The 26,856-nt window shown below is 36.4% G+C and overlaps 2 protein-coding genes across 16 annotated transcripts in view; one reads left to right on the top strand and one right to left on the bottom strand.

Moving 5' to 3' along the window:
• The window catches only part of LCOR (ligand dependent nuclear receptor corepressor), a 140,838-nt gene that overhangs the window by 53,579 nt on the left and 60,403 nt on the right, over positions 1–26,856 (bottom strand). For 11 of the 15 annotated variants that reach the window (XM_055345910.1, XM_055345915.1, XM_055345907.1 and 8 more), the window contains 2 exons: positions 14,754–14,819; positions 14,339–14,418 (listed from right to left, as the gene is read on the bottom strand). The exons of 1 other annotated variant lie outside the window; for it this stretch is intronic. In XM_055345910.1, the coding sequence (XP_055201885.1) occupies positions 14,339–14,418; positions 14,754–14,819 (146 nt within the window). Of the gene's footprint in view, positions 1–6,482; positions 6,560–14,338; positions 14,419–14,753; positions 14,820–26,856 lie in introns of those variants that run through there. 3 more of the 15 variants (XM_055345913.1, XM_055345906.1, XM_055345912.1) reach the window with 3 other exon arrangements.
• LOC129523298 (60S ribosomal protein L30-like) lies at positions 19,686–21,311 on the top strand. Its single transcript, XM_055345983.1, has 2 exons — positions 19,686–19,692; positions 20,934–21,311. Exons 1-2 carry the CDS (start codon positions 19,686–19,688, stop codon positions 21,281–21,283), a joined length of 357 nt encoding a protein of 118 aa, XP_055201958.1. The 3' UTR covers positions 21,284–21,311.

Raw genomic sequence — 26,856 nt, 5'->3', positions numbered from 1 at the left:
TAGAAAAGCAAAAAGAATAATAAGTAAGAAACAGAAGTTAACAACTTTCGACTTCTCTTAATATAACAACCTGATGAAGATATTCAAAAGAGAGGAAGACATTTTCTGTTAAGGGCCAGATGGTAAATATTTTAGTATTTGAAGTATATATACAGTCTCTAGTGAGTGCATCCCTCATCTCCTTTTTTAAAAACAACTCTTTATCTTTAGCCCGTAGGCATTACAAGAACAGGCTCTGAGCTGGACCTGGAGACAGGCCATAGTTTGCTGACCCCTGACAGAAATATTAGATTTCTCCAGGAACTGTAACAAAAGTAGTTCCACTGGTCCCTGAAATAGCAAGGATAGTACTAAATAAATAAAGTAACAAAATATGTCAGCATGGAAGTCTGCTCTTGGAGCAATAGTTAATAAAATTAGGGGATCCCTGGGTGGCGCAGCGGTTTGGCGCCTGCCTTTGGCCTGGGGCGCGATCCTGGAGACCCGGGATCGAATCCCACGTCGGGCTCTCTGCATGGAGCCTGCTTCTCCCTCTGTCTGTGTCTCTGCCTCTCTGTCTCTCTCTGTGACTATCGTGAATAAATAAATAAAATCTTTAAAAAAAATAGTTAATAAAATTAAACTTTAAACAAAATAGAAAGATTAACATTTCCTCAGGTTTCTTTTGTAACTTTAACATTTGTTACCTTATGAGTTTTGGAGGGTTAAGAATGAGGAAGGACACTTACATATTGCTGATTTTCTTTATGAGAGACAACACTTCAGGAAAGAAAATGGAAGAAATAGTGACAAATTTCACTTAGGAAAAGTAGGATGGCCTAAATTTCAAGAGTGTGATACAAAACAGAGTGGGTAACATATTAGGCCCACATCCCTAACTAAATTCAAGGCCATTCCTCACTTTGTACATGTGTTCTCCAAATTTAATGGACTTAAAAAAAAACCATTCATACAATACGGTATAGAAAACCTGGGAATTAGAAGCATGTGCATGCATGCAAGTTTTGTGATAATTATGTTAGCAAGCCTACCTACCCCAGTGGATCATGGGCCTGTAGCTAAAGCCATGTTCACTACCCATGGCTTACTGACATTTCAAGGAATGAACTAAAAAGAGCTGACAAGATGCAACTCACTGATTTAAATGCCACTCTCCTGCATCTTATTATTTTAAATGCCAGCAAGTCTTAGGGAAAATGGCTCCACCATTTTAAATGCTCATACTCTTTAAGGTCAGTTATCTAAAAAGAAACCTTACTTCATGTAAATTGTTGCTTTTTACACTAACAAAATAAAAATTGTGCTTAATACAATTCTTACCATATGTCAATTTTGTTAAACCATCAAGCTAAAGAATAGGAAAAAACAAAGTTTGAGGTTTGACTACATACCAGGAACTAAATATGGTATTCAAAATATACAACAAACTACCATGAATGACTTTGATCAGGGTATCTTATTGTTATTACTTTTCATGGAAATTAAGCCTAAAATATAAGTGGCAAATGACTGTTACTATCACTACACATAATTAGCCAGTATCTATAGTCAGAATTTGCAGTTATAGCCTTCCTTCCCTTATACATGTACAGTTATTAAAAATATTAAAAGACAAATGCAAACCTCCTCCATAGTCAAGAGCAAGAGTTTCTCATATCCTTCCACTGGTTGGAAATTAAAAGTTTATACTATCCTCATTCTCATCCACAACCTAATCTCCATTAGAAAACCTCTGAATTTCAATCTGCTGTCCATAATGACTATCCATGTCCCTAGAAACCCAAGAACATTATAAACAGAAGGATATCGAACTGCATGTTTGAAGTAACAATATAAAAGCCTAGCTAAATGTAATCTTGCCTTTTTCCAAAGTCTTATAGCATGTTATCTATACTACTCTGACAGTACTAGTTTTATAACTATTTATAAATATTATATTTGTATGTATACATGTATGTATATTTCATACCTCCTCCACTAGACTATAAATTTCTTGAAAATAGCATCTGTGGCTAAAACTACTCTTTAATCATTCACAGTACCTTTATTTCAACCACAGTGGCTGGTACTTTTGACATAGTAAAAGCGAAGTACGTAGCTATTGATTTTAACTTCAGAAATATGGAACGGACAAAATTTTTTGAAAGAAAGGAAAAAGGGCAAAGACAATATTGTTTAGATGTCAATTACCCAAAAACTATATACAAATTTAAAACATAACCCTTGGGCAGCCCTGGTGGCTTAGTGGTTTAACACGGCCTTCAGCCCAGAGCCTGATCCTGGAGACCCGGGATCGAGTCCCATGTTGGGCTCCCTGTGTGGAGTCTGCTTGTGTCTCTGTCTCATGAATAAATAAAATGTTTAAATAAATAAATAAATAAACAAACATAACCCTTACCAAAATCTCAATGGCATTTTTTGCAGAAATACAAAAATCTACCCTAAAATTCCTATGGAAACTCAAGGGACCCCAAAAGAGCCAAAACAACATTGAAAAAGAAGAGAGTTGGAGGTAGCACACTTCCTAATTTCAAAACATATTAGAAAGCTACCGTAATCAAAACAATATCATATCGGCGTAAAGACAGACACAACAGAATAAAGTAAAGAGCCCAAGGGTGCCTGGGTGGCTCAATTGGTTAAGCATCTGTCTTCGGCTCAGGTCATGATCTCAGGGTCCTGGGATTGAGCGCGCGCTCTCTCTCTCTCTCTCTCTCTCTCTCAAATAAAATTAAAGAGAGAGAGAGAGAGAACGCCCAGATATAAACCCCCATATATATGATCAAATGACTTTTGACAGGAGTGCCAAGACCACTTAATGGGAGAAAAGACGCTCTGTTCAAATGATGTGTGGAAAATGGATAACCACATGCAAAAGCATGAAACTTGATTCTTACCTTCTAGTATACACAAAAATTAACTCAAAATGGACCAAAGACTTAAAACGATAAATACTTAGAAGAAAATATAGGGGGAAAGATTTTATAATACTGGATTTCATAGTGAATTTTTGAAAGTATGAAATACCAAAGAACCGGCAACAAAGATAAAAATAAACTGGACATCAAAATTTTAAAAGCTTCCATGCATCAAAGGACATAACCAAGAGTGTAAAAAGGTAACCTACAAAATGGGAAAAAATACTTGAAAATAAATATCTAATGAGGGCTTAATATTTAGAAAAAAACTCCTACAAACTCAACAACAAAAACAAAACCCCACTTGATTTAAAAATGGGCAAAAAAATGACTTGATAGACATTTCTCCAAAATGGCCAACAAGCATATGAAGAGATGCTCAACATCAATAATCATTAAGGGAAACCACAATGAGGTTACCACTTTACACCCATTAGAATGGCTACTACAAAAAACCCACAAATAAACAGAAAATAACTAATGTTGGATAGGATGTGGATAAATTAGAATTTTTAAGCACTGCTGTTAAGAATATAAGATGGTGCAGCCAATGTGGAAAGAGTCTGGTGGTCCCTCAAAACATTAATTCCATTGTTGATCCAGCAATCCCACTTTTGGGTATAAACCAAAAAAAACTGAAAGCACAGTCTTAAAGAAGTATTTATACACCAATGTTCATAACAGCATTATTTCCAAAAGGTGGAAGAAACCCAAGTGTCTACTATTGGTGGAACAAACCTAAATGTCCATTGTTGGATGAATAGAGAAGTAAAATGTGGTACAAACCCACAACAGGATATTAGTCTGCCTTTAAAAAGAAGGGCTTTCTGACATAAGTTATAACACAGCAAACCTTGAAAATGTTATAGTAAGTAAAATAAATAAGCCAGTCACAGAATGACAACTACTGCATGATTCTACTTATATGAGGTACCCACAACAGTCAAACTCAGACACAAAAAGTAGAATAGTGATTGCGGGGGGCTGGGAGAAGGGGGAATTGTGAGTTATTTAATGGATATAGTTGCAATTTTGTAAAATGAAACGAATTCTGGAGATTGCTTGCAAAAAAAATTGTGAATATACTTAACACTGCTACATTTTAGCACAACACACACAAAAAAGAAATATAAAAGGCATAATCTAAATGCAAACAACTTCAAAAAGGACAGAAATTTAATAGATAGGAGAAGCACACCAAACTCCACACTCAGCAGAGTCGGCTCTAGATTACTCTCTCTTCCTTCTCTTCTCCACACCACCCCCCACCATCATGCTCCCATGTGCTCTCTCTCAAATAAATAAAATCTTTTAAAAAAAAAGAATAAGGGAAGAAAGAGAAGCGGAACAATTATGCTCTAAGGGGGGTGGGGGTGAGGTGGACGACAGCCTAATACGAAAATACTAGTTCATAAGAAATGAAAGAAAAAAGAAGTGAGACCTATACTCATGGCCAGAAAGAAACGAAAGACTCACTCAACACATGACATTCAAATGAAACACTGAGGGGAGCTCTATCTAATACGAACCTTTCTAACCTAAATTTTTGTAGAACCCAAGAATATTCTAAACTTGTTCAGGTTTTTTTTTTTTTTGGTGACATTTTTTTATATATTTTTTTAATTTTTATTTATTTATGATAGAGAGAGAGAGAGAGAGAGAGAGGCAGAGACATAGGCAGAGGGAGAAGCAGGCTCCATGCACCAGGAGCCCGATGTGGGATTCGATCCCGGGTCTCCAGGATCGCACCCTGGAACAAAGGCAGGCGCCAAACCGCTGCGCCACCCAGGGATCCCTGTTCAGGCTTTAATTTTAAGAATCTTCTCCTCAATAAAACAAAGACAAAAACGAAACAAAACACAACAAACCTCAACAAGATTTCAAAAACATTTTTCAGAGATTCATAAAATTGTAGAGTTGGAAAGTAGCTCAAAAATATTCAAATACAAATGACACTGATAAAAACAAGGTGTTTTTTTTTAAACCTAGACTTCATTTATTAATTTCTTCCTACTTAAAAATGCGTCACTGAGAAAAGAGGACAAAGTTGGAAGCCTCACACTTCCTGATTTCAAAGGATATTCTAAAGCCATAGTAATCGAAACAGCATGGAGCCAAGAATGTACAATGGGGAAAGGGCAGTTTTTACAATAAATGGTGCGGGGCAAACTGAATAGCCCACATTACAAATAAATGAAACTAGATCACTGTCTTAAACTATAAACACAAAACTCAAATGGATTAAAGACTTGTACATAAGTCTTGAAACTAGAAAACTCCCAGAAGAAAATATAGGCAGTAAAGCCCCTTGACATCAGTCTTGAGCAAAGGCAACAAAGCAAAAAGAAACTATATCAAATAGGCTACATCAAACTATAAAGCTTCTGCTCAAAAAGGAAACTATCAACTACGTGAAAAGGCAACTGGCTGAATGGGAGAAAATATCTGCAAATCACAATGTGATAAGGGATTAATATCCAAAGAAATGGATTAAAAAATGGGCAGAGGGGGATCCCTGGGTGGCGCAGCGGTTTGGCGCCTGCCTTTGGCCCGGGGCGCGATCCTGGAGACCCGGGATCGAATCCCACATCGGGCTCCCGGTGCATGGAGCCTGCTTCTCCCTCTGCCTGTGTCTCTGCCTCTCTCTCTCACTGTGTGCCTATCATAAATAAATAAAAATTAAAAAAAAATGGGCAGAGGATCTGAATAGACATCTCTCCAAAGACATACACAGATGGGCACCTGTGTGGCTCAGTGGTAGAGCTTCTGCCTTTGGCTCAGGGTATGATCCCAGGGTCCTGGGATAGAGTCCCACATCGGGCTCCCCACAGGGAGTCTGCTTCTCCCTTTGCCTATGTCTCTGCCTCTCTCTGTGTCTCTCATGAATTAATAAATAAAATCTTAAAAAAAAAAAAAGACATACACAGAAGGCAAAGAGGTACATGAAGGTGCTGAACATCATGAACCATGAGGCAAATGCAAATCAAAACTGTAATGAGGTATTCACTTCACACAGAATGATTATTATGAAAAAGGCAAGAAATAAGTATTGGTGAGGGTGTGGAAAAAAGGGAACCCTTGTGCACTCTTGGTGAAAATGTAAACTGCATATTACAACCACTATGGGAAACAGTATGAGGTGACCCCCAAAATTAAAAATAGAACTGCTATATGATTTAGCAATACCACTTCTGGGTATTTATCCAAAAGAAAACAAACAAAAAAAAAAAACTAATTTGAAAAGATATATGCACCCCTATGTTCATTACAACATTATTTACAACAGCCAAGATAAGGGAGCAACCTATGTGCCACTGACACATAAAATGGATAAAAATGTGGTCTAGGGGTGCCTGGGTGGTATATTTGGTTAGGCATCTGACTCTTGGTTTTGGCTCAGGCTGTGATCTTGGTGTTGTGGGATTAAGCCCCATGTCGGGCTCTGTGCTCAGAGCAGAATCTGGTTAAGATTTTCTCTCTTTCTCCCTCTCCCCCTCCCCAACGTGCTCACATCTCTCAAATACATACATACATACATACATACATACATACATACATACATACATAGGGATGCCTGGGTGGCTCGGTGGTTGGGCGTCTGCCTTCGACTCAGGGCGTGATCCCGGGATTCTGGGATCGAGTCCCACATTGGGCTCCCTGCATGAAGTCTGCTTCTCCCTCTGCCTATGTCTCTGCCTTCCTGTGTGTGTCTCTCATGAATAAACAAAATCTTTAAAAATAAATAAAAATAAATTTTAAAATCTAAAAAGAAAAAAAAAGAAAAGAAAATGTGATCTATCTATCTACACACAATGGAAAAGGCACAAAATTCCAATTACATGTATAAGTCCTGGGGAGGTACTGTACAGCATGGTGACTATAATGAATAATACTGTATTACATATTTGAATGTTGCCAAGAGAGCAAATCTTAAAAGTTCTCACAAGAAAAAAAAACTATCACTATTTGTGGTGATAGATGTTAATTATGTATGGTAATCATTTTGCAATATATACAAATATTGAATCATTATTATATACGTGAAACTAATGCTATATGTCAATTATATCTCAGTTTAAAAAAAAGAAAAATGGTAAAAAAATAATAAAGCACTGTCAGAAAAGGTAATCTTATTTTCTTGAAAGTATCCTTTTTTTTTTGCTAGTGTAACTAGAAAACTGTAAGCAGCAATTCAAGTGAGAAAAGTACAGTTACTATAGCCTATTTCTCCCTTAATATTTTTTTAAACATCACTATCATATCTGAAAATTCCTCACTTTTCTTTGCCCTTAGTGTGAGCAAGTCAGTTAGCCAGGATTCTTATACTTGGGTATTCTTGCCTTATTTATTCCTTGCCAACTATTAACTCCTAAAATTATACTCAATGTATCTAATTTCAACAGGAATGTCCCCATACCACTCAGTAACTAAATTCTTATTTTCTTATAATCTTGCCTTCTTCAACTGTTCCCACCTTTTAATAACTTTAATGTCTTCCTTTCTTCCAGCTTCTTTTCTTCTAAGGGTATAAACATTACTTAAGTTTTCTCCTCCTCCCCCAAAACCTTTACTTAAACCCACTGCCCATTCGTTCTCTGGTCAAAGCTCTCTGACAACTTTTCAAACTAGTAGACTATATCCATTTCTTAACTCCCACAACATCCACTTATTCATTAACCCTGTCAGACTTATAACTATGGCTCCCACAATCAATATTCTTGAGAAGCTATTTTCTCAAAGCCCCCTATAGTATGTTCGGGAGTACCTGTCAATGCATTTAGGGCCTATCTAGGGAAACAGCATAGGAGTCCATGTTAGTACAACAAATACAACTCATCTACATATTCATCACACAGTATGGGGCCAGGGAGATATCTGATCTAAGATGGGCAACTCACTTATTCTATGATTCTATCTTCCCTTCAACCTGATTCTTCTTCTTACTTCCTAAATGAAGGTCTTCAGCTCTTACTATTTTGCACTTTATCCCTTACCAAAAGATTCATCTGCTCAAGTATTCCAATCACTACCTGTATTTAGAAACCCTACAAATATGTATTCAGCTATCTTATTTCCACCACACTTCCACAACTCTATTGGACACTTAAAATTAAATGTTTACTTTCACCACAAACTACTTTCAGCTAAATAATCTCATTATCATCACTATAAAAACTGGCCACCATACCTTTCTTCTTCTCATTTCTCGACTTCTATGAATTTGCCATGCTAAGTCATCCTAGCTTGGAAAACTTAACGTCAGTATCATTTCCCTTTTCCTTATTCATATACTCATGTAATCACTATTTCGACACTTCCTTTATTCTAGATCCCTTACATACATACCTTCCTTATATATCTCCGCAGCAATGACCCTATTCAGGCTCATTTTCTGGATTATTACAAGAGCTTTCTATAATTTTATCACTATAAATTCCTCTGCATTATAACTTAAAAATGACTACCAAATCAATCACTCTAAAACATAGAGCCTTTTTAAGGTTCAGGATGAGTTCTATCTCCTTGATTAAGCATCATCCACTCCCCCTCTTAAGTGCTATAGTACCTAAATTTTCTTGTATCATCCACTATCTCTTCAAATATTATATACTAGAATGAAGGAGGGGATTTTACTCTCAACATTTCCTACCTACATTAGAGCTCTGGTTCTGAGCATGTCCCATGGATAATTTAACTCTCTCTAATTTGATCCCTTAGCCACCTGTGGTCTCACAAACAACCCATAAGGAGAAATCAGTGTTTTACTTCTTTGATACACTCTCTGGTCTACCAAAGATCCAGACATTTAATAAATTAAGGGTATCTATATGATCTGGCCCCAATCTTATCTCTGGTTATATCCAAAAATAAAAGTTCTGTTCCACCTAGGATATACCCCTCTCATCTCTGCTTATGTATTCTTCAAAAATTCAGCTCAAGTCCTATGTTCTTAAAACACTGCCCTAAAATGCTAGTCAAATACTAAATTACTAAGAGTCTTATAACAAACTTTCTACTAGCACAATTATTTTATATTTTGGTGTAACATCGTATCTCCCATCATCCCTAGTGAGTAAAACATCTATGCTCTTTATTCTACAAGAGTTATCTCATTCTATCTCATCCAGACAAGCACTGACATATGATAGATTTATTTATTACTTAGAAGTAGCCCATTTTTAGGGACAATAAATATTGAAAGCAATTTTTTATTCTTCCTATCTCTCCAACACCCTTTCACTAATACTGGATCAACTCTTCATACTATCAACACAATTAATAAAAGCCTCACAAAATGGTTTTTAGTAGATATTGAAAAGAATATAGGTGCATATGTAAGTTTACTTAATACATATATTAAGTAAACATTTCCCCACTCAGACAACTGAGAAGACTCGAGGTAACAATACTCTAATAGCAATGAAGACACCCAGCGCCTATACCTTGCTTTCTTATACAATTCTCCAAAATAAAAGAAACTGGGCAGCCCGGGTGCCTCAGCAGTTTAGCGCCGCCTTCAGCCCAGGGTGTGATCCTGGAGACCTGGGATCAAGCCCATGTTGGGCTCCCTGCATGGAGCCTGCTTCTCCCCCTGCCTGTGTCTCTGCCTCTCTCTGTGTCTCTCATGAATGAATAAATAAAATCTTAAAAAAAAAAAAAAAGAAACTAAGGTTCCTTGGAGAGATCCATAGTTGAGACAGAGAAAGCAAAGATAAGTCTAGGATATTTTTTGGTGCCAAAAAGAAAAGTGCTATTCAAAAAAGAAGAAAGAAACAAAACATATCAAAAAAGATGTGGAACCAACTTGAAAGAGCTCTCAATGGCCAAATCTAGGACAATTTGAACCACAAAATAAAAAAAATGATTGTAATGAATGATGATCCACAGAATAAGAATCCATGATTCCATATTGATAAACAAATAAATACATACATACAAAAAAGAAGGGAAAACTCTTCCTTAGAGTAGAATTCCAACTAATAGACGCAGAAGAAATAATAGAAAATCAACATTCGGTAAAAACTAGGTAGTAATTTTTCAAGCAACATTCATCAACGCATGCTAAAATTAGTAATATGATGAGAAACTAGTATGATGAGAAAGATATTTACAAAATCTCAAAACACCTCTCCACAAGGTATATTAAGTATTAAATGGAAAAAAATAGAAACCTTACAATAGAGAAAACTGGTCACCTTAACTGACTGATGAAAGTAAACTTCATTATATGCTTCCTGATAGGGTGCACTAACGATGATACACCACCACTCTGGAATTCTTGCCAAAAATGCATAACCTAAATTCAATCATGAGGAAATCGTCAGACGAATCTAAATCGAGGGAACATTCTACAAATCAATTTGTCAGTATTCTTCAAAATTTATGAAAGGCAAAGCAAAAAATACTATTCTAGACTAAGAATACATAACAACTAAATACAAAGTGTGATCCTTGACTGGATCCTGGACCAGAAACATAACATTACTGAGATTACTGGCTAACTGTGAAAAGTTTACAGATTAAATAATATAAGCTCCAACATCAATTTCCTGATTTTTATTTTTTTATTTTTATTTTTAGAATTGTACTATGGTTACATAAGGTGTTAACATTTGGAGAGTCGGCATAAAGGGTATACAGGAACTCTTTCTATTGTTTTTGCAATTGTTTTATAAGACTAAAATTATTTCAGAAAAGAAGCTTAAAAAAAGTATAAAAGCCTCATGAGTGAATAAACATGGACAACTGTGTATATCTGCTTGTCAAATGTAAGCACTCAAAAATTAGCTATTAATATAACTCTCCCAGCCTTATTTAGTAAAGTTACTCATTTAGTAAATATTTTATATAGTGCCTACTATGTGCCAAACAAACAGAAAAGAAAGAAGCCAGCTCGTGAAGCAGGTACTAACAGATTCCTAGGCACAGCTGAGGTTGGTTATTTCAAATAAACGCATGTCCATCTACACTGTTATTCTCTCTTTCGAACTGAGTGACAAGTTCTACTTTAATTCCTGCTCTCCACTTTCTGTGATCCTGTTCCTAGTTATGTTATCAAAATGTACATATTCTAAAAACATGTATCAAATTCTAGTCATGTGATATTACCTGTAACAGTCTCTGCCACCCTTCCAATTTCTTATTTTCAAAACTGGGATGCCTTTAACCAACTTTATACTATTGTTGTGAGGATTTAAATGGGAACAAATAAAAGTAACTGGCACATAGTAGATGCTCAAAAAAATGTTATTTCCTATCCCTTAAAAACTGTATTTTCTAACCACTATAGGATCTTGAAGGATAGGTCAACAATTGTTGTACTAATTTAAAGGTGAACCCCTGTTCTATTTTCCAAAGAGCTTACTTTGGATTTTTTACCTATATATTTTATAAAGTAAATATAGATAAATCGATAAGCATTTACTTTTATCCATTTTAACAGTTTCAGTATCCACTGAAAATCCAAAATGAAAAAATATGCATAACCTCCATTTCTTTCCCAATTATGAGGCCAATATTTCTAACAGCTTTCCCAAATATCTGGATATCTCACCTTGCCACCCTCAAACTCAAGATTCCACTATCTTGTTCTATGCCGCCATCTATTAGCTATTACCACACGCCACAAAGATTTCCTCCTTTTCCTCCTTTTTTGGAATCCTTAAAGCCAGTCTTTAAAAAGTGCAAGCTTCAAACCAGTGGATCTATTTATTTCCACATTCTAGTCCTTCTCAGATGAGATATTCCAAGTGCCTGCAAAGAGTTTCAGTTCAATCTCTTTAAATCTAACACCATTAGAGATACATATTTGACTATTTATATTTTCTAATAAGCTCTCTCTTTCCCTATTTTCCACTATAGGTGTTATGGCTGTCTCTGAAAAAAATAAATGACAAAGTTATGTAGTTAAGTGTCTAATGGAAAATACCAGCTTTGCCAGAACTAGCTAAATTGGAAATATTCCTTCTAATTAGGAAAACAACTAGAAGTTGAGGGACTAAAACAATAACAGCTGTGTTAAATGCCACATGGTTCCATGCCTTGCCTTATCTTCTAAAAATATTCATATAATATTTTACCCTCATACAATAGAAAACTCAATATTACAAGAATATACTATACTCAATTATTGAACATCGAAGGGCTTTCCTCCCAATCTTACCCTTAAAAAAGGTAATATTTGCTCCTTCTATTTCACCAAAATGCCTATTAAATGACTTGCTCAACAGTCACAACGTGCATGCGTGTGCACACACACACAGTTTTTTTTTTTTAATTTTTATTTATTTATGATAGTCACACACACAGAGAGAGAGAGAGAGAGAGGCGCAGAGACATGGGCAGAGGGAGAAGCAGGCTCCATGCACCGGGAGCCCGACGTGGGATTCGATCCCGGGTCTCCAGGATCGCGCCCTGGGCCAAAGGCAGGCGCCAAACCGCTGCGCCACCCAGGGATCCCTACACACACAGTTTTAAATGGTCAACTTCAACTTCACTGATACTTGCTTAATTTCTGGTCTTTCTCAAACCACATTAAATTTCAAAACACTCTCCACATTAATTCAATGACAAGAGACCATCCTGAATAGTCACAATAACAACTTTTTCATGTAGTAAGAAAAGGATGCCACAAAGAACACTGAAAAGCTCTTAAACTGGCTTTCGGATTTTAAAGCAATTTGCCAACAATGGTGAATAACGTACGGTGGTTATAAAAGCTAGGGTAACAAAGAAGTATATAACATGGTTCACAGTCTTCAGAGGTTGACAATGTAGTCAAGATACAAGACATAAACACAGAAAGCCAGGAACAAAATAAGACAGACTATTAATTGACAAATAATTGTTATAAATACTACCAACAGTGTGAAAGGTTGAAACATACACTACTGATACTGATAGGAGGGTGGAAGCTTAAGCTAAGAGTAAGGGCAGGATAATTTCAAGCTATAGAGAACAATCAGTATGCAATGCTGTAGTCTAAATAGTAAAAGCATGTTGTTTACTACAAATGATTGCACCAGTTTAGCTGAAAGAAAACTGTATAGGAGATGTGTTGGGCAGCATTACAAAGAGAAATGGACGGAACTGTGGAGAGTACTGAGGCACAGAACATTAGGCTAATGAATCCGGAATACAATTAAAGTCACTGGAAACTAAGTGTGGGATAATGTTTCCACACTATGTGAAGGATGAAGGTTGGGGGGGCGGAGTTTAAACTTGCAGCATTGTTTAAAAGACTGAAGAAGGGACTCCTGGGTGGTTCAGAGGTTGAGTGTGTCTGCCCTCTAGCTCACGTCGTCGTATTCCTGGAGTTCCAGGATTGAGTACCGCCTCGGGTGCCCTATGGGGAGTCTGCTTCTCCCTCTGCCTATGTCTCTGACTCTCTCTCTCTGTGCCTCTCATGACTAAATAAATAAATCTTAAATAAATAAATAAAAGAATGAAGAAAACTGAGAGAGACTAATCATGTTATTTCAATCATCTAGAAATAATGCTAAGTATGCACTAGGGTAATGATTGTGGAAAGAAAAAAGAATGAAACTCCATATGAGGGAAGAACTTCTAGGACCGGTCAATGATCCTGCTAGAAGTGTACAAGGGGGAGGAAGGAATTAAAAACATTTCCAAAGCTTTAAAACAGGGAGCAGGGGCGTCTGGGTAGCTCAGCTGGTTAAGCATCCAACTCTTGAATTTAGCTCAGGTCTTGATCTCAGGGTCATGAATGAGTTCAAGCCCCACATTGGGATCCACGCTAGGCATGGTGCCTCCTTAAAAAAAAAAAAAAAAGGAAAAAAAAAGAAAAAAGAAAAAACACCAGGAAACAAGTACCATAAAAAGAAACATACCATAGGAAACCATTATTAATAAATGTTTCCAACAACTGAAATGTTTGTAAACCAAAACTCCATTTCTGTTTAACACAAAGCAATAAAAATAGAAACCTAAAGGTACGGCCTACTTCTACAATTGAATATAAAGAGCACTCATGTTCAAATATTATGAAGAAACATCTTATACTACAGCATAAACCACAGTTTGTCATAAATCTACATGAATTACTAACTACTTGATCCAGATCCATGTTATTACTCTTCTTTTTGTACAAATGACTCCCATCATTTGAATTATCATATATTTCATATTTAAAATACATTCAACAGTTTGAGATCTAGAAATTATTCTGCTTGGTGAACTACATAAATAAAGCAATGTATGTTGGGATACAGATTTCTCAATAGGCTAATCAATGTACTACCAACAGTCTAAATAGCAAAACTGAGTTACTATCAAATCTTTTATAAGTATGGAATCATGTCTTCTTTTTCCTATAAATCCTCCAACAAAGTAATCAAATTCTGAAAAAATAAAAACTATAAAATACCATACTAGGTAAGTTACACAAGTTTTTTGGTTACCTTTACTTTATCTCTTCTCAAGCAACAGAATAGGCAATTTTCATCAAAAGTCCAATCAGAAATGCTTTCAGGTTCACAGTCTGCAAAAATAGTCGGAATACTAAATTAACAGTCATGAAAGGGAATTTTTCAAGAAACAAATGAGAATTCAAAAATACTTAACAACAACGAAAAACCTGTAAGTAGTAGACAGGTTATTTGTCTTAAAATTCTTAATAACTGCTCACTAGTTACTATATCTTATTAATATATATATTTACATTATCAACTAACAAAAAGATGCTTACAGGGATACAGATTTAACTCACATAAAGTTGAATAAAAAAGAGAAGGAGATGGGAGGCTTAAACCACAAAAGTATATATATGTCACTAGGAAGAATTTGAATATCCCCCCCAAAAAAAAAACTGTATACCTTTAAATAAACTGAGATCTTTTAATAATGCAGGTCCAAACAGCCCTTCAAGAATACTTTCAAACCCTGAAAGGATGAAAAAAAATCCATATTACAATACTACTCCCTACAGTACTGTAATATCAATCTGTTGCTAGAAAAACAATAGTGTATTTTTCCAGTTCTCAAGGATCCCCAGGTTATTACTGAAGGGATGCTGAGGAAAGAATGTCAATGACAAATCTAAAAGGAGCATTTGCATTTTTGTCCAAGATTAACAAATTCAGAGCACTTTCAAGAACAATACAAAACAGACATCCCTGTAACCAATGAAAGAATGGAAATTCATTTTACAAAATACAAAAATTTTATTTTACAAATAGGATATCATTTACAAAATCCCAAATACCTTACATAAATGCCCAAGCTCTATTTTTAAAAAGGCGACTTTCCCAATGAGAGTCAAATCATTCATTCAAATTTTCCATAACATTCTACATTAATCTAAATAGCATGTTTCTGAGTATCAACTGAGATTATAAGTTTTTCAAGCTAGTAGTTTTTAAAGAAGGAAAAACCTCACCAAGAACACCTCTATCATACACAGAAAAAGTCATAACATAGTATTTTAAAAGAAAAAGACCTTTGTAATTATTTCACGTTGCCATATTAACTACTTGCTGGTTCTTTAATGAAGGTACAACTCACTAATTATACACACACAAAAAAAATCCAAAAATACCTAAACCATTATAATCTATCAGTATTAAAAAAAAAAACTTTTCTGGGCAGCCCCGGTGGCGCAGCAGTTTAGTGCCGCCTGCAGCCTGGAGTGTGATCCTGGAGACCAGGGATTGAGTCCCACGTCGGGCTCCCTGCATGGAGTCTGCTTCTCCTTGTGTCTCTGCTTCTCTCTCTCTCTGAATAAATAAATAATAAAATCTTTTAAAAAAAATTTCTGATCTATTACTTCAAACATTGCTGAACAACTCAATGAAAAACAATTTAAAAATCTTGGCCATCTTGCTTTTTCCTATGGTTCATGAAAAGAAAAAGGAGGGAAAAGAAGAAAGCAATTAGATTATCTTTATATCACAGCAATAATGGATTAAAAGCAGTGGTTCCTAACTATGGACCTCATTGGAAGCTCAAACAGTTACAAGGGATCCATGAATCCATATGTACTTAAAGCATGAGCCTCAGAAAGAATATGTCTTGTGCATTCAGTGTACAAAGTACTTTTCAAATGCATAAAAATTTTATTGTAATTAAGAAAATACAGGAGCGCCTGGGTGGCTCAGTTGGTTAAGTATCTGCCTTTGGCTCTGGTCATGATCCCAGAGTCCTGGGATCAAGCACCTCATCAGGCTGCCTGCTCGGGGGAGAGCCTGCTTCTCCCTCTCCCTCCACTATTCCCCCTACTTGTGCTCTGTCAAAAAAATAAATAAAATCTTTAAAAAAAATACAAAAATGTTACTGAATTTCTAGTATGTACTATGTATTTTGGAGCACTATGTATTTTGTCAAATAGTCTACTATGACTTACAGGTTTATAATTTTTTTTAAAAAAGGCCATAATAGAGTATCACTCAGCCAGCAAAAAGAATGAAATCTTGCTATTTGCAGTGACATGGATGGAGCTAGCTAGAGTGTATTATATGAAGTGAAATAAGTCAGGAAAAGACAAATACCTTATGATTTCACTCACATGTGGAATTGAAGAAAAAAACAAATCAACATATGGGAAGGAGGGGGAAGGGAGACAGGGAAATAAAACATAAGAGAATCTTCATGTGGGACGCCTGGGTGGCTTAGTGGTTAAGCATCTGCCTTCAGCCCAGGGCATGATCCTGGAGACCCAGGATCCAGTCCCACATCAGGCTCCCTACATGGAGCCTGCTTCTCCCCCTGCCTGTGTCTCTGCCTCTCTCTCTCTGTCTCTCTCATGGATAAATAAATAAAATCTTTAAAAAAAATAGTATGTTAATAATAGAGAACTGAGGGTTGATGGAGGGATGTGTGCGGGAGATGAGATAAATGGTTGAAGGTATTAAGGATAGGGTACTCTCGGGATCCCTGGGTGGTGCAGCGGTTTAGCGCCTGCCTTTGGCCCAGGGCGCGATCCTGGAGACCCGGGATCGAATCCCACGTCGGGCTCCCGGTGCATGGAGCCTGCTTCTCCCTCTGCCTGTGTGTCTCTGCCTCTCTCTCTCTCTGTGACTATCATAAATAAATAAAAAAAATTAAAAAAAAAAAAGGATAGGGTACTCTCTTTGATGAGCACTGGATGTTTTATGTAAGTGATGAATCACTGAATTCTACTCCAGAAAACAATATTGGACTGTATGTTAACTGAGTAAAATTTAAATTTTAAAAAAGTTTTACTCTTATGCCCAAAGGGGAGGGAGAACCACTAATTTAAAATACAGCCAGGTGAAATCCATACACAGTCAGCATTTCCTTACCACAAATACAATCACCAATCTGGGAGATAAAGGAGTAGAAAAGATGGTCCTTAGAAACCGTATTTTATCTCATTATAAGAATAATAATGCAGGGGCACCCGGCCAATTCAGTGAGTGGACCTTGATTTGATCTCAGGGCTGTAGGTCTGAGGCCCATGTTGGTTATAAAGATTACCTAGAAATAAGATCTTTAAAAAAAATAAAAAACATGGGCAGCCCAGGTGGCTTAGCGGTTTAGCATCGCCTTCAGCCCGGGGTTTGATCCTGGAGACCCAGGATTGAGTCCCACGTCAAGCTCCCTGCATGGAGCTTGCTTCTCCCTCTGCCTGTGTTTCTGCCTCTCTCTCTATCTCTCATGAATAAATAAATAAAATCTTTAAATAAATAAATAACAAGAAAGATTGAAATTTTAGAATAAGTATAAATTCTTGAAAAGGCAAAATGTAAATGTAGCAAGAAATACTCGGAACCAAAAAAAAAAAGCAAATAAAAGCTTTGAGAGAGACAATTATAAAAATCATAAAAGATAACAGAATTTGGAATAAGAAAACAGAATAAAAACTCCATCAATAACACAAAGACACTAACAAAAACTGAATCACGTATCAAAAAACCCTGAAAGGGGGCAGCCCTGGGGGCTCAGCGGTTTAGCGTTGCGGTTTGGTTTAGTTTAGCTTAGCGGTTTGGTTTAGTTTAGCTTAGCGGTTTGGTTTAGTTTAGCTTAGTGTTGCCTTCAGCCCAGGGCGGGATCCTAGAGACCCAGGATCCAGTCCCACGTCGGGCTCCCTGAATGGAGCCTGCTTCTCTCTCTGCCTGTGTCTCTGCCTCCCTCTCTCTCTCTGGGTCTCTCATGAATGAATGAATGAATGAATGAATGAATGAATGAATGAATGAATGAATCTCGAAAGAAAGAAAAGAAAGAAAAGAAAAAAAGAAAGAAAGAAAGAAAGAAAGAAAGAAAGAAAGAAAGAAAGAAAGAAAGAAAGAAAGAAAAAGAAACCAACCCTGAAAGGGAAAGACCAAAGGGAATCAAACAGGAAAAAAACTAGTATTTTAATCATAATTAATTCTAATCAGAAAAGCAACTGTAAATAGGTCACTCTTATATTGCTCATATCTGTAACATACGTTAAACCTTACAAATATAGCCGATTACAAACTATAAAGCTATATTTTGCTACTCTCTATTAACTGAATTTAATGCTACTCAGTTTTATTACTATTAAATATTGAATTTAGTAGTTGCATAGCAACAAGAAATGGCTCATGTGCTAAACTTGACATTAACAAAAGGTAAATAAAGGAAAAATAAATGTATTCAAAATTTATAACATGATCTCACAGAAAAGCCATGAGATCAATAACAAAATGCCATGGAAAATTAAATAAATACTGAAAAAGACAGCTATATGTCATTATGTTCAGTCACTAGGGCTTATAAAGCATCTTTATGTTATATGTTACATACAAGGAAATATTAATACTTTTTGGACATAACTAGTGTCCAAAGAATTCCTGTCCAACATTACAAATGATCTCAAAGTTGGTCTCCAGTCTCTTCCTCACAGCAACCTCCACTGTGTTTTCAGACTATTCCTAAAACACTGCTTTTTGACAATCTGTTCAGAGAAATTCTACTTTATTTAAAAAACAAATCCAAAATTCTTAAGCCCAACAACCAAAGTTTCTTATAATTTGGCTCTGAACTACCATTAGAAGCCTTATTTCTCAGAACTTTGTTCTCAATTCTCACAGATCCATTCACATCGGTATTCTGATGTAGCTGGTCATCGCTTCTAATTCCTAATGTTTTCTCAAGCCTTTGCATCTTCTTCAAGGTACTCTTCAATCTGTTCAATAAATACATAAGTTTTATTCATTATACATTAACTGACAGCCTACTACCTATCAGGGACAGTGGTAGGCACTTAGGCAATGGTGAACAGACATGGTACCTGCCCTCATGAAGCTTGGGTTTCCAGTTTTCTTACCCTCAGAATTCACTTATCACTCTTATCTTTTAAATAAATGTCAATTGTTTATGTTTTGTTTTCTATCACATGTGAAGCGCTGTCTAATGTAAGTATTCTATAAAATAAAATTTGCCATAGGCTATCTAAACCTTTTTTTTTTCTTTTCGTTTCATACATTTATGTCTTATCTCCTCAAGGAGATTTAACACTCTAGGAAGGCTAGACAGGTCTTCCTGTTTCCCACATTTTTTTTTTTCTCTTATCCTAGGACTCTACATGTCTGTTTTTTAGCTTCTAATTTAATCATATAGCTCTCAAAAACAAAGATTAAAAATTTTCATATATTCCCTCTTCAACCAAAATCATACTCGCTACCCTCTTTATTTGTAACCAAAGAGGAAATGCAAGTTACGAAAAATTACCAGAACAACACCGTATCAAATCATAATCAACTTCAATAAGCAATATAGCCTGTACTTCTGAAATAAAGAAAATATTATGGATGGAATGAAAAAATGGCTCGTGAGTCTTGGGAACCTTTTCTCTGAGGTAATTTTCTCTGAGGTAAGAGTATAGAGATTAGCAGTTTGAGAAACAAAAAGGCACTCAAAGAAAACTAGGAACACAACAGAAAACTAGCAATTTTTACATCAAGGTCCTTGGTATATTGTAAAACTTGATGCTTGGTGTAAAAGAGTTCAATCTCTAACAGTATCATTTTATAAAATACTAGTTTGGAGGTACTTGCTGGTAACAATCATCAACTAATACCCTGGTAAAGAGGGGACTGACAGTATCTGGAGTTCTTTGCTTAAAATTCAGGTATATAACTTGCCATCACCACACTGAACTCCATTATAAGGGAACCCCAAAACAACTGAAAAGCACTAGATTGTATAATCATTTCTATTTTATCCAAGGTAATATAAGGCAAAGAACCCCTTTTTACAGATGTTCCCAGCTTTCCCAGTGTACTGTATAACCAAAGAAATGTGAATGGACTTCTACAGGTAATAAAGAAAAGCCAGGCTCCTCTTCTCATTACTTAAGGCAATCCACCTCCTCCCCAACCAGTGCTGGACAACTATGTTCACCAAGAGTTCTTCCTCTCTCCCTGAGCATCTGCTCTTAGCCCATGCTTTCTGAAGAGCCCATTTATGGCACACTTTTCACTCTCCAAATTACCAAGCACATGAACTAATGAAAAAAGTAAAAACCTGACTTGATACAATGAAGAGAAACAATAATCTAATTACAACTAATGGCTCAAACTGAAACAGAATTAATGAAGAAAAAAAATACTAGAACTTGAAGAAAAAGTATAAATAGTATTTCTATTGGGACCAAGGAAGAATATCTTTTTTATATTTTCCTTATTTTTTTAAAGATTATTTATCTGACAAAGAGAGAGCGAGAGAGTGAGCACAAATAGAGGGAATGGCAGAAATAGCAGGATAGACTCCCCACTGAGTAGGGAGACCGACGTGGGACTTGATCCCAGGACCCTGGGATCATGACCTGATCTGAAGACAGACACTTAACCAACTGAGCCACCCAGGCACCCAAGAACAGCACTTTAAAAAGACCACACCACTTTGAAAAAAGTAGAGAATATGTGCTTGGGAGAGAAGGAAAAAAGAAAAAACTGTCCAAATAACCAAATAGAGGTATTATGTAAAAAATATATATATAATAAATTACTGATTTAGAAAACTAACTTAAGGCAGCTGCTGTTGGTTGGGGCCATGCTGCATCTAAGGCAGGAAGATGGTGGCCGCAAAGGACGAAAAAGTCACTGGACTTGATCAACTCTAGGCTCCAACTAGTTATGAAAAGTGGAAAGTATGTGCTGGGGTACAAGCAGACCCTGAAAATGATCAGACACGGCAAAGCGAAATCGGTCATCCTGGCAAACAACTGCCCGGCTTTGAGGAAATCTGAAATAGAATACTACGCCATGTTGGCCAAAACTGGTGTCCATCACTACAGCGGCAATAATATTGAATTGGGCACAGCATGTGGTAAATACTACAGAGTATGTACACTGGCTATCATTGATCCAGGTGATTCTGATATCATTAGAAGCATGCCAGAACATACTGGTGAAAAGTAAATCATGCAAAATTTTTCTTTAATAAAACTGGCCAAAAAAAAAAAAGAAAAAAATAAAAAAAATAAAAAAATAAAACTGGCCACATCTCGGTTTTTTGTTTTAAAAAAGGGGGAGGGGGAGAAAACTAACTTAAGAAATATCCTAATAATATATAGTGAATCTAAAGACCCAGAAATCATGAGGTGGCCAGGACATTCAATAATGTAAAACATGATGGGCAGCCCTGGTGGCTTAGCGGTTTAGTGCTGCCTTCAGCCCGGGGTGTGATCCTGGAGTCCCGGGATCCAGTCTCACATCAGGCTCCCTGCATGGAGCCTGCTTCTCCCTCTGCCTATGTCTCTGCCTATGTCTCTGTCTGTCTCTCTCTGTCTCTCATTAATAAATAGATAAAATCTTAAAAAAAAAAAAGGTAAAACAGGATTTTCAGAACAAGAAAAAGCAAAGAATATAAATTTTTTAAAAATTTTTTGAAAAGGAAAGTAGAGAACAAGAAGAAAACTCTCTAATGCTAAATACTATCTTGAGTCTTCCTATCAAGTGGGCTCTGAGGGCAGCCCCAGTGGCTCAGCAGTTTAGCGACGCCCTCGGACCAGGGTATGATTCTGGAGTCCTGGGATCGAGTCCCACGTCGGGCTCCCTGCATGGAGCCTGCTTCTCCCTCTGCCGGTGTCTCTACCTCCCTCTCTCTCTCTCTCTCTCTCTCTCTCTCTCTCTCTGTGTGTGTGTGTCTCATGAGTAAATAAATAAAATCTTAAAAAAAAAAAGTGGGCTCTGAGAAATATTAGTGCAGAATACTCAAGGGGGAAAAGCATGTATACATAGTACTTTCCTGGTAAAATATCTCAATTTCAAGAATAAAAGTTTAAAAGCTCCAAATAAGGGAAGATTTTCCTTTTTCCTTAAGAGAAAAGGGATTTAGACTGTCAGTCATTACATCAGTAAAAGTAAATGCTAAAAGCCAATGGAGGGATCCCTGGGTGGCGCAGCGGTTTAGCGCCTGCCTTTGGCCCAGGGCGCGATCCTGGAGACCCAGGATCGAATCCCACATCGGGCTCCCGGTGCATGGAGCCTGCTTCTCCCTCTGCCTGTGTCTCTGCCTCTCTCTCTCTCACTGTGTGCCTATCATAAATAAATAAAACAAAAAAAAATTAAAAAAAAATAAAAAAATAAAAGCCAATGGAAATATGTTCACAAAATTGAGTGTAAAACAAAACAAAAAGAAAACAACATACTTTTTTAGCCAGTCTATTTTCAAAGGCATAGGTAAAAGAAAGAAATTACTGGATATGTTCTGATTTGAAAAGCAGGACAGCATTCACACTGGGGTAAGAGTACTTAAAGTAGTTTAGCTAATAAAAAATGATTCGGAACAAAGACTTCCTAAGAAAGGGATCCCTGGGTGGCGCAGCGGTTTGGCGCCTGCCTTTGGCCCAGGGCGCGATCCTGGAGATCCAGGATCGAATCCCACGTCGGGCTCCCGGTGCATGGAGCCTGTTTCTCCCTCTGCCTGTGTCTCTGCCTCTCTCTCTCTCTATCATAAATAAATAAAAAATAAAAAGTAAAAAAAAAGACTTCCTAAGAAAACACTGTTTAGGGGCACCTGGGTGGCTCAGATGGTTAATAAGCATCTGCCTTCAGCTCAGGTCACAATCCCGGAATCCTGGGATCAAGCCGACATTGGGCTCCCTGACCAATGGAGAGTGTGCTTCTCCCACTCCCCTCTGCCCCTGCTCTCTCTCTCAAAGAAAAAAAATAAAATCTTAAAAAAATTTGTTTATATAAAAAATGGTAAGCAACATACCAGTATAGAGTTAAGTGTAAGAAATTTTACTAATACAGGGATTTGGTTTAATTTAAAAGATTCTTTAAATAGGTGAACACAATAAAATTTTTAAATGAATGATTTAGGAATAACATCCCAAATTATTACAATGAAATCTTAGGTAAAGAAGAATAAGATATGCTTAAGTAAAGTGTGTTAAGATCAAGTGTGTATGTGGGATGAGGGATCAATGTGTAATAGTCATTCATCTTTGATGTTAAGGAAATGTAAGCTTAAGATACGTTTTCTTAAAATGAGTAAAGATGAAGAATTCCAAATCACCAGAAGAAATAAAGAACACTAACAAAAAAAAAGGTCAACTACAAAAGTAAAAATTAAACAAAAAACAAGCATACTAAATAAGAAACACAAAAACCAATTTCAGGAAGAATATCAAAGAGGTACATGTTACCTCCAGTAAATATTAATTGACTGGATTGAGTGAAAGGTTGTCACATAGGGTACAGCAATATGCAGTTTATAATGAGCTTAAAATGACACATATGTTGAAACTGAAGAGGCAAAGATATGAGAAAAACAAGAAAGAAAGCAATAAATTAGGTGGCAATAACACTATCAGAAGAATTCAAAGATTAAGGCATAAAACAAAATAATAAAGAATTTTTTCTTTTACTAAATGGGTAATCTGTTTCATGAGTAAAACAGACCTGTAACTTTTTTCTCATAATGTCTCTCTGTTTGGGTTTGGTATCTGACTTCATAGAAAGAACTGAGATTTATTCTGTTTTTCTACTCTCTTCCTTAAAAGTTAAGATAAACCCACATGAGGGACACCTGGGTGGCTCAGTGGTTTGAGTGTCTCCCTTTGGCTCAGGGTGTGCATTGATCCCTGGGGTCTAGGGATGGAGTCCCACAGCAGGCTCCCTCTGCCTACGTCTCTGCCTCTCTCTGTGGGTCTCTCATGAATAAATAAATAATATCTTAAAATAAAAAAAAAGATGAACCCACATGTAAAACCAACTGGGGTGTTTTGAGAGAAGAGCTGGAACTATTAAATTTATTTAATAGTTCTAGAACCATTCGAGCTTTGTATTTCTTGAGTCAGCTTTTGGCAAGTTATAGTTTTCTTTAATTTCAAAATATTGGCATGAGTGTTGGTAGTATTTTCATCCTTTTTTGTACTTGTAAAATATACATAATATAAAATTTACCATTTTAGCCATTAAGTATATCATTAAATATATTTGTTTTTACAACATCCATCTGCAGAACTTTTTTCATCTGGAAAACTGAAACACTATTAAACAATTACTCCCTAGTCCCCCTATCCCAGCTCTGCCAACCACCATTCTATTTTTTTGTCTCTATGCATGTGACTACTCTACCTACCTCTTAAGTAGAATCTCACAGTATTTGTCATTTTGTGACTGGTTTATTCTACTTTAGCATAATGTCTTCAAGGTTCATGGATGCTGCAACATGTGACAGGATTCCCTTCCTTTTTAAGGCTGAATAATATGCCATTAATACATAGATTATATTTTCGTAATCTATTCATCTTATCTGTGGACATTTGGGTTGCCTCCACCTTTTGGCTATTATACGTAATGCTATAAATCTCTTATCTTTTAAATCTCCTACTTTATCTCCTTAGCCTTCAATTTTTGTAACAGTATTTTTGTCTTTTATTCCTTGATCAATCTTGTCACAGTATTTTCTTATTCCCCACTACCCACCCCCAACTCACCTTTGACTTTTTTATCTTCTCTATCCTTTCTTTGTTTCCTGGTTAATTTTCTTTTTTTTCCTTAAGATTTTGTTTATTTGAGTGAGAAAGAACACAAGTCAGGGGAAAAGGCAGAAGGAGAGGGAGAAGCACACTTACCTCTGAGCTGAGAGCCCGACACTGGGGTCAATCCCAGGACCCTGGGATCATGACCTAAGCCAAAGGCCGGTGCTTAACCAACTGAGCCACCCAGGTACCCCTGGTTCATCCATTTTCACTCTAAGTTTTATTATCTTGCTTTGTCTTTGGGTTTATTCTGTTGTTTTTTTTCTAACTTACGACAGAAGCTTAATTCACTTATTTTCAGGTTTTCCTATTTGTGCTCTAAAGAAAACATTAAGTATAAGAATGATTTAAGAGAACTAATCCTTTAATTATTTTGTATTAAGAAGTAATTCAGCATAATACAAATGGAATGTTATTACAGTATGGATGGATTTCAAAGCCTATGCTAAGTGAAAACAGCCAGAAAGAAAAGACAATGCTATATGAGATTCATTTTAAATGTCCAGAAAAGACAAATCTATGGAAAGTAGGTTAGTGGTTTCCTACAGCTAGGAGTGAAAATGGGAATGACTACAAATGGACACCTTATTTCTTTTTGAAGTGATAGATACATTCTAAAATTTTATTTTGGTAATTGTTACACAAGTCTGTGAATATAATAAAAATCACTTAAAATGGGTGAATTATAAGGTGTGTAAATTACATCTCAATAAAGCTGTTAATAATAAGTAATCTTGGGATCCATAGGTGCCTCAGCGGTTTAGTGCCTGCCTTTGGCTCGGGGCGTAATCCTGGAGTCCCGGGATCAAATCCCGCTTCGGGCTCCCTGCATGGAGCCTGCTTCTCCCTCTGCCTGTGTCTCTGCTTCTCTCTCTCTCTGTGTCTATCATGAATAAATAAATAAAATCTTTAAAAATAATAATTATAATAAGTAATCTTGATTGATAAATATCTGTAATGTTTTGGGGTGCCTGGGTGGCTCAGTTGGTTAAGCGTTTGCCTTCAAGTTCAGGTCATGGTCCCAGAGTCCTGGAATAAAGCCCTGCATCAGGCTCCTTGCTGGGTGAAGAGTCATCCTCTCCCTCTCTGTCTGACTCTCCCTCCTGCTTGTGCTCGCTCTCTCTCAAATGAATTTAAAAAAATCTTAAATATAAAAATTTTAATTCATAGTTACAGATTAAAATGTTTTAAAAAGTTAAACTAGGGACCCCTGGGTGGCTCAGCAGTTTAGTGCCTGCCTTTGGCCCAGGGCATGATCCTGGAGTCCCGGGATCAAGTCCCACATCAGGCTCTCTGCATGGAGCCTGCTTTCTCCCTCTGCCTGTATTTCTGCCCTGCCCCCATCTCTCATGAATAAATAAATAAAATCTTAAAAAAAAAGTTAAACTAAAATATTTATTACAAGTTTAAAATTAGAGCAAGAGCTGTATTTTAGGAGAACTAGGTCCTAAATTTATGACTAGGTAAAGTGAACCTTAAATTAGAAGTCAAAGTGACTATGCATTATCTTTTTTTATACAAAGCCACCCTAAAAGATACTATTTTTTAAATCTCACACATTTAATAACAAGAACCAATCAAGTATTATTACAGAGCTCAGTAGTGTGGGAATAGAGAATGTATTTAAAATATATGCCCTGCCATTAAGATTTACACACATTTCTGCTACCATGCATATACTGATAACTCTCCAATCTCTTATCTCTTGCCCCAGACCTTATTGCTAACTGCCTGCTTCATTCACATCATCACCAAGATATCCCAAATACCTCAGAAAGTCCAAATCAAAATCATTTCACTTCTTTTACCTCAGCTCAACCAGTGATTCCTCCTGTATTTCTTGCCAGAAAAATGACATCCCTAAACCCTTCATCCCAAATTATTCAGATTACAAATCTGTCTGATTCCATTCTTTCCCTAAATGAGTCATCAAGTCTTCCAGTCAGTGAGTCCTATTCAAATTCAGAAAGATCTATCCAAATCTATTCTCCTTTCCAT

Source organism: Nyctereutes procyonoides, unplaced genomic scaffold (genome assembly GCF_905146905.1).
Source record: "Nyctereutes procyonoides isolate TBG_1078 unplaced genomic scaffold, NYPRO_anot_genome, whole genome shotgun sequence".
Taxonomy (NCBI): domain Eukaryota; kingdom Metazoa; phylum Chordata; class Mammalia; order Carnivora; family Canidae; genus Nyctereutes; species Nyctereutes procyonoides.
Note: the sequence above shows the minus strand (reverse complement) of the source record. Positions and strands in the feature narration are given on the sequence as shown.